Below are 8844 nucleotides of genomic sequence, written 5' to 3'. Positions count from 1 at the left end.
GTCCCTTTCCGTACCCCGGCGGGGAGGGGCACGGCGGGGCGGAGCACGGCGGGACGGGGCACGGCGGGGCGGAGCACGGCGGGGCGGAGCACGGCGGGGCGGGGCGGAGATCGGCCCCGCCCAGGTCCACCTCCGCCCTCCGCCGCGGGGGCAGCGGCGCTCCGCAGGTAGGCGGGGGGCACGGGGCTCCTCGGCGCTCCCCCGGGGGGACGGGACGGGACGGGAAGGGAAGGCGGCGGCGGCGGCTCTGCGCCGCTTGTGCCGGGCTCCACAGCCACGGCAGACACGGCCAGTCCTCAGGCGGCGACGGCCACTGGGGCGGGGCCTGATCGCAAGGAGCGCCTCCGGGACGCGGGGTGGGTTCGTGGGCGGGGCCTGGCGCTGGAGCGGGTCACGGGGCGCGTCCGCCGAGGCCGCGTCGTGGCGGGGCCGCGTCGTGGCGCTCCTTACCCGGCAGTAGCCCCGCTGGCCACGGGGCCCTGGCTGTGTTTCCCGTCCTCCTCGTGCCCGGGATCCCGGAAGGTGCTCCGAGCGGGGAGGCCCAGGGCAGCTCGGGGCCTTCCGTTGCCCCGGCTCCCTCCCCTCCCTCTGGTTCGGCTCCTTATGACAAGATCGACCCGCACTTCGGCCCCGCGGTGTGTGCCGTGTTCCGCGCGGTGTCCGCAGGGCATGTCTTGGTGGCTCAGGCTCCCCGTGACCTGAACAGCTACCAGGGATCACATTGTTTTTTTTCCCAGATCCTCTGGTCGCCATGGCAGCCACCAGGAGTGTGATGAGAGCGGTCCGAGTGTTTGAATTTGGTGGCCCTGAAGTGCTTAAACTCCAGTCAGATGTGTTAGTTCCTGTTCCAAAAGAAAACCAGGTATATGTGAGCTCTGTGAAGGGATATAGCGATAATGAATGTTAACAGGTGCCTGCAGGACAGTATGAGGAATACACCCCAGAACACTACACCTAGAGTAGGTGAGTTTTGATCAGTGTGTTCACACTACTTGAGATATCATGCTTAACAAATGTGGGCTCTTTACTCTTTGGTGGGCCATGTATTCCACACCAAGATTTTCCTGAAATTAGCTTCAGTTTGACACTGGGTTGTCACAGAGGCTGTTTGAGAGTTTAGTAAAAGTGCTACAATGCTGTGCTGTGAATTCAAGGGCTAAATCTTTTTAGTTATTGCTTAAGAAGTGTCTTTTCTTTTAGATCTTAATTAAAGTCCATGCCTGTGGGGTAAATCCTGTCGAGACATACATTCGCTCTGGGACTTACGCCAGGAAACCGGCTTTGCCCTACACTCCTGGCTCGGATGTGGCTGGGGTGGTCGAAAGTGTTGGGGAACATGTGACTGCATTCAAGGTATTTGCACACTGGGCTGTAATCACTGTTGTTTAATGTGTCCTCTTTGGCTGATTGCTGTGCTACTGTACCTGGTTTTGTTCCTTAGAATAATGTAACCTATTCAAGGGGGGAATCCCCTTCATGGACTGGTAAAAGCACACAGTGGGATCCCATTGGCAAACCAATCTGCTGGTGGGACTTGAGGAATGCTGTGCCCTCCTGAAGTTCAGAGATCTCAGAAGAGGCACTGCAGTCTGTCTGCTTAAAGCAGTGATATCTGGTGTACAAACGTTGGTATTTAGAGCTATTTTTCTGGCATTGCAGAAGTAGTTGAGATTGGATGCTTCTTGCTGGGGGTAGTAATTTCAGGCAGAACTGAATTTTTTTCTGTAAAGTATTTGGGAAATGGAAATTGCTTACTTCTAAAGCTCCATAAATTCTGTTATTTGTTGCTAAAACTGTTCAAATATTCTGTTACTCCCATCTAGTAATTTTACTTGAAGTTCTCAGTGGGAAAGTCTTGAGACAGGAGAAGGCAAATGTCAATTTGCTAAAACATATCTATTACATCTATTTAGTTTTTAAATCGGTTCTCCCATTTAAATTACTAGATGTTTGGTCCCAAACAAACATAAAAATTGTAGTTAAAATTGGCTTGGAATTTTCTTATTTTGAATTTATGTAACAATTTTGAGAGACCTGAGAGATTGGGTTATCAAGAAAGAAGAATCATCTGTATTCATATTTTCTTACCAGCAGTTTGCTGTATCTGCTATGTGTGACTTTTTGCTTCCTCTGACAATTGTGATGTTCTTGGCTTGAATGAGAGAGAGATGTTTTAGGGTATATTAAGAGTATATATATTTTCACATTTAAATAATTTAGAAATGTTTCCTTTGTGTTTGTAAAAGCTTTTGAGGTTTTGCACTTGGAATCTGTGGATGGAATTCCTGACTTCAAGTTCATTAGGGTTCATGCTAATGAGGCAGTAGGTTTGTGTGTTGCACTGCAGGGTGGGGTTATAATTATGATACTTAGATTTAAATATAAGAAATTATACAGTTTGTGTTGCATTGATGGTATGTATCAGCATTTATAAAAAATTCTGTGACAAACATAACTAGTTATTTTTGATAGGAGAACTGTTAACAATAGCCTAAACTCTGTAAATTGGTTCTTAGTGTTTATTAAGGAAAAATCAAGGGAAATTATTGATTTCTCTGTGTTCTCTCCCTCCATTCTAGAAAGGTGACAGAGTTTTCACCCTTGAAACAGTTTCTGGAGGATATGCAGAGTATGCAGTTGCTGCAGCCAACAGAGTCTTTCCTTTGCCAGACAAACTGGACTTCAGGCAGGGAGCAGCAATTGGAGTGCCCTACTTCACTGCCTACCGGGCGCTGTTCCAGAAGTAAGGCACCAAATCCATGTTTGTGTACATTAATCTTCTATATTTAAAATACCGAAGTCCATCTTTTCACTGTCCTGTAAAATGGGGAGATTGATGAGTGGGACATGTTTAAAAATGTTACACTGAAGTAATTTTCAGATAATTGTGACCTAGAAGCATGAGACTGTGTTTTCCTGTTAAGTCTTTTTTCTTGAGAGAACATACCTGGAAAGGCTTCATGGAATAAAATGCACGGCTTCCTTTCAGTACTCACTGGTATTTTAGCCAGGGAAGAAAAACAGTAATAGTTCTAATTTCCTTGGTAAGCACACAGGTGCTGTGGAGTAGAACCACTCCTTTCCTGTGACAGGTGAAAGTCCTGAACTGAGGCTCAGTACCAGGCTGTCGCTGGCTGCATGTTGTTTCAAGTCATCAATCACAGGATTTATTTTGTCTCCTTATTCTCCCAGAAAGGCTAATGATATCTGTTTAGCCATAAATTGGAATATAATTGGAACATAAATTGGAAACTATGCTGTGTGAACAATGAGATTTGATGTCAGTGTCTGCAGCCCCATAGTCAGTATGTACTGCAATCACAGTGCCAATATTTCTTGTGCTCTTCACTTAGAGGCTGTGCCAAAGCAGGGGAAAGTGTGCTGGTTCATGGTGCTAGTGGCGGGGTAAGTATTCCAAGGAGGCAAGTAATAGAGAGCAATGCTCTCTGTCTTTGCATCTGCTTCTTCCTGGGATATGAGTTATGGTCATATTTGTATCAGTAGATTAGCAGATTGGGTTTTTATTTCAGATCCTCTAGGATACATTTGCTTAGAACAAACCCTGTTATTCCCAATAGCTGTGAGACTGCGTGAGTGCTGGTGTGAGCTGCCCAGTCAGAGGGTCACACACTGAACAGGTGTTTGCTGCAGGTGGTAGTTGGTCTGGAAGTTTTATAATTGATAGCAGAAGGCTGTACTTTTTCAATATGTACGAGTTATTCTCAGTCCTCTGAGAATACGTCACTGGTGCAGGGTGACTGTGCATTTTTGGGTTGTTCTTACCCATGAGCCAGCAGCTACCTGCACTGGAATATATAAATCTGTGACTGAATACTATGTGAAATCGCACTTCTAGTTTCCTTTGGGTTTTCATGACAAACTTATTTTAGATCTTTATCACATAACATTCTGGTTTAATTTATCTCCCACACTGCACTTTCTTGCTCAGTTTCTGGTGATGCACCAAGCAGCTGCTATGAACAGGCCAAGTTTCCGTAATTATTTGTTAGACAACAAAAAAATGAATTCATATCTTATTCTGAGATACTAGAATGGCATTTAGCATCATAACTCTTTTTTTAAAATTTTCATAAGCTAAATGTAGTGCTTCTGTTCTTACTGGAGTGCAAAGCTGGTAGGAGGCACTGAGAATTTACTTTCTAAAGAAGTAGTATTAATAAAATTTGTGCCTGCAGGTTGTCTTTGCAATGTATAATGCTGGTATTAATAGCAGGTGATTCCATGAAGAGAAGAATTTCCTTGGATTTGCATCAAAAATATATGGCCCAGCTTTGACAGATACACAGCACTCTACATCAATGTATATCAAATGCTGATAGCTATTAAAAACACCTCAAAAATTTACCATGCCTCTGTAAATACATTTTCTTTTTTAAAGACTATTTGGCTGTCTTTAAGATCCAAATTACTGGCTAAAAAAACCATTACCAGACTAGCTTTTTAAATGGGGAAGTCACTGGTAGAATATTTAAAATTTCAAATTCTAAGAAAGACAAAGGTAAAATAATTTTCTCTTTTGTTTTTTTCTCCTCTCAGGTGGGACTAGCAGCATGTCAGATTGCCAGAGCTTTTGGTTTGAAGGTTCTGGGTACAGCAGGAACTGAGGAGGGCATGAATGTGGTCCTGAGAAACGGTGCTCACCAAGCCTTTAATCACAGAGACCCTAATTACACTGAGAGAATTAAGGTAGGCATGTGGCAGGACTCAGGAATGCAGGTTGTGTTGTTCTTAACAAAATGTGAATAGTTGTTTGCGGAAGACTTTAAAGCAGATTTGTGTAGGAGCAATAGTGTCCTGCCTTTTTCATTTCTACACAAGGAAAAACTTTCTCAGTCTGGAAAAGCCAGCTTTCCTCACAGGCAGTGGCATTTAGAACTTCTTACATTCAGCAAATTCCAGTGTGGGATCACATCATAAGTTAGCACAACAAAACATGCTACAATTCAGCTCATTAGCTGTCAGCTGCAGTACAAAGGCTGTATTGAAAATTTAAACAATAAGCTGTAGAATGGATACTTTCTGTAGTGTATAAAATAAATGGTGGTACCCAAGCACTAAAATAACATCCTGTGTCCTGTACAGGCATGCACAGGGCCGGGGGGAGTCGATATAATCATAGAAATGCTCTCTAATGTCAACCTGGATGCTGACTTGCAGCTGCTGTCCTGCACAGGGAGGGTGATGGTGAGTGTTTGTGTCCTTGCCCAGAGGGTGACAGTGAGTGTTTGTGTCCCTGAGCAGGGAGGTGATGGTGGGTGCTTATGTCACTGATTTTGTGCATTCAGCATCACACTGAACAGCTCTGACTCAACGCTTTGGACTCCTTTGGGCAGGTTGTGGGCTGCAGAGGACGCATCGAGATAAACCCAAGAGACACAATGAGCAAGGAGTCCAGCATAATTGGAGTGAGTCTGTTTCTTGCAACTGAGGTAAGAAACATTTCTATTTTAAAGTATGCTTTATTGGCTTGTTCCAGCACCCCTCTCTTTACAGTTAAAATTATTTGTAGGAATGAAAGAATAATTTCACTGTAACAAACTTGTTAGTTTATTCCTTTATGTCTTGATTCAATCTCAGAACATCATAAAATATTTTCAGGTTGTGGAATTTGGTTTAACTCTTGCATAAATTGTCATTACTATTCTAAAATGCAAAGACCTTGTCATAAACACTGTGTTTGTTACATGCAGGAGGAGAGGCATGAATGTGCCACAGCAGTCCTTGATGGCATAGAAGCTGGCTGGCTGAAACCCGTTGTGGGCTTGGAATATCCCCTGGAGAAAGTAGCCAAGGCTCATGAAGACATTATTTATAGCAGTGGTGCCCGAGGGAAGATGGTGCTCCTTCTGTAAAGGAGCACCTTTTTTCATCTATTTTGTAGGTGTTCTAACTGCACCTTTGCTACATGGTTCACTGAATGTATGTTATAAACATACCTTTGATCAGGTTTTACAGTAGCAGAAAATGCTCACTTGGATGAATTGATGAATGTTTTCTTTTTGTAATGAGCAGGGTTGCATTTACTGTAAAGTAATTTTGGTAGCTTTTTTGATTTATATGGAAATAATAAATTTTCTCTGCTAGTGTGCTTCGTGCTGCAGGGGATGGTAAGGTTTGGTATCATGGTCTGTGTGAAGGTAGAGTGAGGCCACTCTAGGTAACACAGAATGAAGCTGCTTTTTACAGATACACAAAATTAATTAACTCACTATGTGCGTTAATTAGAAATGTAAATTCTTTTACCCACAAAATTTGTACTCAAATTTTGTCACATAATTTACTTGAAATAAAAGCTTTTACTGACAAAATAGTTCACTTTCCAGCTCAAAAGATGGGCAGAATCTCTCAAACATCAACTCTTTGAAGCAGAGGCAGTTCTGCTTGTCTGTGCCTGCCTCTAAGTGTGAGGTGACTGTGTCCTGGCTCATCCATAGGGACTGTCACTCTGGAGCTGCATGCTGGGATTTGCCTCTTTGGAACTGGTGATCATGACCGAAGCAGCTGATTCCTGGATGGTAAATGGCTGGCTGTGAAGATTTCAGTTCTTCCTGTGACCTTTATTAAAGTCTCCTGGATCCCTGGCTACATGGAGAGCAGAGGCTGCATGGCTTTTGTGGCATGAAGAACTCCTGTGAAATTCCTGAGCTCCATCCCCTGAAGTGGGCAGGGCACAGCCTCAGTACTAGGGCTTGTGTGCAGGTGTCAGTGTGGGGTCATTTTGCCATTACACTGGGTCATTTAGTTGTGTCTTGTTCTCATAAACCTTAAAGCCCTTGCACAACAGATGGCGTTGCCAGGAAAGACAACAGAATGTTTCTAGAGTTAGTAATTTCAGTTTAGTGTTTCAGTGAGGGCTTTTAGAAAGCTGCTTGGGGAGAGAAGGATGAGGCCAGCTCAGCTGTGGGAAGGCAGGGACCCTGTCTGCCAAGGTGCAGTGGGGTCCTTCCTCCCTCCAGGCTGCCCCAGGGGAATGAAGCTGGTTTCCTTGTTTGTCGCATGTCCCACAGGAGTAGGGAGCTGTGTTTTTTATGTGAAGATTTAAGCGATTCACCTGGTGTAAGTGATGAGTGTAGGTAGTGTCTCAGCTGATTATCCAGGTGAAAGGTGCTGACTGTTCCTGTTCACTCAAGCAGAATGCAGCCTGAGCAGTGGTGCTGTGTTGGGAACCTGCTATTCCTCTTGACAACGCTGCTAGAGAAAGTAAAATATCTCTTAAAATCAATGTGCTAAACAGAGGTTAAAAGTAATGGTTAATAATGAATGCGATTGTGGAGATGAAGTGCATATAAAAGTATATACCTGTTCTCTATACTCTGTTGGTGTTTAAATATTGAATTATTTTGAATTCAGTTTTAATTTAGTACGGGTCTACTGAATGAACGAGAGGCTGATGGTTTGCAGTGGCTCCTTTCTTGCTTAGTGCTGCCACTGCATCGTGGATGATGTTTAGAGGTGAAATTCAGAGCAAGTGTGTGATCTATCCTCATCGTTGTTGTCCTAAGGGCCGTGATTGTAATGGGGTTTGTCACCAGAAGGTGTCAGAACAGTTCTGTGTTATCACATTGCCGCTGCTCTCTGCCAGGTGACCTGGCAGAACGGCACAGCAGGAGTGGGACTGACTTGTTGGGAATATCATATAACGTTTATTCTTCTGTCTATTTTCAATGTATTGTATAAATGCAAGAATTTATTTTAATTTTGGAAGTAGTGTGAATGGAACTACTGAGGTAGGACTGAGGTGTGTCTGATCTGTGCAAGCTGCCCATCTAGAGAATGTGTCAACCTGGACAGTCTGTGGTTTGGCTCTCTTTCTGGGACGTGCTGCCCCTTGGCAGTGCAGAAAAGGATGCAGGAAGATAGTGGGGGGTCACAGAGAATTGAATTTGGCAGAATAATTCCATCAGTTTGTTGAGAATCTTCTCCAGATTTGACTGGATGGGATTTTGGAGGCAGTGGTTCCCAGTGGCAGCCTGCTTGGTGCTGCCATGGGTGGTTGGAAGGGTCGAACAGGCTCTTGTATTTGTGCCGACTTTGGCATCTGCAGGAGAGGTTTGGGGTTCAAAGCGAGGAGTTGTGTACAATGCAAGGGTCTGGAAACTGCTGTTCTATGTGTTTCTGAAACAGAAAAGAGTGGAATTGTTCTAAAAAGCAGCTGCTCTTGGTTAATCTCATTGTGCCCCAAATAATTTGTGCTGCCTACATTTTCTAGTCATTAGAAGTGTCATCTCCTCTCTATTATAATTGTCCTGTGTCTGTTCCTGACTTCTTCCTGTGCTGCAGGATGATACAATAAGTTAGTTTGAGACTTTAATTACAGGGTTGGGAAGATAAAATATCAAGAGAATATTGATGCTCTTAATAATTGCTACCTTTACAGAAGGCAGATCAATATTGCATGTGGATGATCATGCCACAGAAAACTTGAGGATGATGAAGTCTAACTTGGAGCAGATGCATCAGGAGGGAAGGTTGTCCCTGCTCCTCCTTGCTGCAGGGATCTCTGCTCAAATCAGTCGCTCTGTGGACCCTGGAAACATTACCTGTGAGTTTGTACTTAACTGGGACTCACAAGAACTGCAGGAGGAAGGGAAAAACGAGCATGGAAGGGTGGTTGTATCTCCTTTATTTCAGTAAATCAGGTGTCCATTGCCATGCACACTTTGGTGCTTCCTGGTGTCTGGACTGAGAGATGGAAATCAGGATTGATATTGGAAATGCATTGTGTCACCTCATGCTATGTTTTTAATATCCTGGGTCTGTGTTGTTTGAAAATGCCTTCTCCATACTTCTATTTTTAACTTTTCTTACCCCCCCTGTGGTGGT

At 44.1% G+C, this 8844-nt stretch overlaps 1 protein-coding gene across 4 annotated transcripts; it reads left to right on the top strand.

The window, feature by feature from the left end:
• Positions 1-87: 87 nt before the first annotated feature.
• Positions 88-8256, top strand: CRYZ (crystallin zeta). 4 transcript variants are annotated; one of them, XM_042031016.1, is made up of 9 exons: positions 88-167; positions 738-862; positions 1201-1353; positions 2580-2743; positions 3354-3405; positions 4558-4707; positions 5104-5205; positions 5355-5450; positions 5712-8256. In XM_042031016.1, the coding sequence occupies exons 2-9, from the start codon at positions 752-754 to the stop codon at positions 5871-5873; spliced, it is 990 nt and encodes a 329-aa protein (XP_041886950.1). In that variant the 5' UTR covers positions 88-167; positions 738-751; the 3' UTR covers positions 5874-8256. The 4 variants fall into 4 exon arrangements, with proteins under 4 accessions (XP_041886950.1, XP_041886952.1, XP_041886949.1 ...); XM_042031018.1 differs by lacking the exon at positions 88-167 and adding an exon at positions 256-356; XM_042031015.1 differs by lacking the exon at positions 88-167 and adding an exon at positions 415-635.
• Positions 8257-8844: the final 588 nt, after the last annotated feature.

This window comes from Corvus kubaryi, unplaced genomic scaffold (genome assembly GCF_017639235.1).
Source record: "Corvus kubaryi isolate FWS band 111438036 unplaced genomic scaffold, C.kubaryi_AGA036_p1.0 37334, whole genome shotgun sequence".
Classification (NCBI taxonomy): domain Eukaryota; kingdom Metazoa; phylum Chordata; class Aves; order Passeriformes; family Corvidae; genus Corvus; species Corvus kubaryi.
Note: the sequence above shows the minus strand (reverse complement) of the source record. Positions and strands in the feature narration are given on the sequence as shown.

Excerpts from the sequence above, each read along its gene's own strand:
- CRYZ (XM_042031016.1), top strand. The coding sequence starts at position 752 with ATGGCAGCCACCAGGAGTGTGATGAGAGCGGTCCGAGTGTTTGAATTT. Across the intron at positions 5,206-5,354 it reads CCTGCACAGGGAGGGTGATG|GTTGTGGGCTGCAGAGGACG; the intron begins GTGAGTGTTTGT and ends TCCTTTGGGCAG. Across the intron at positions 5,451-5,711 it reads GTCTGTTTCTTGCAACTGAG|GAGGAGAGGCATGAATGTGC; the intron begins GTAAGAAACATT and ends TGTTACATGCAG.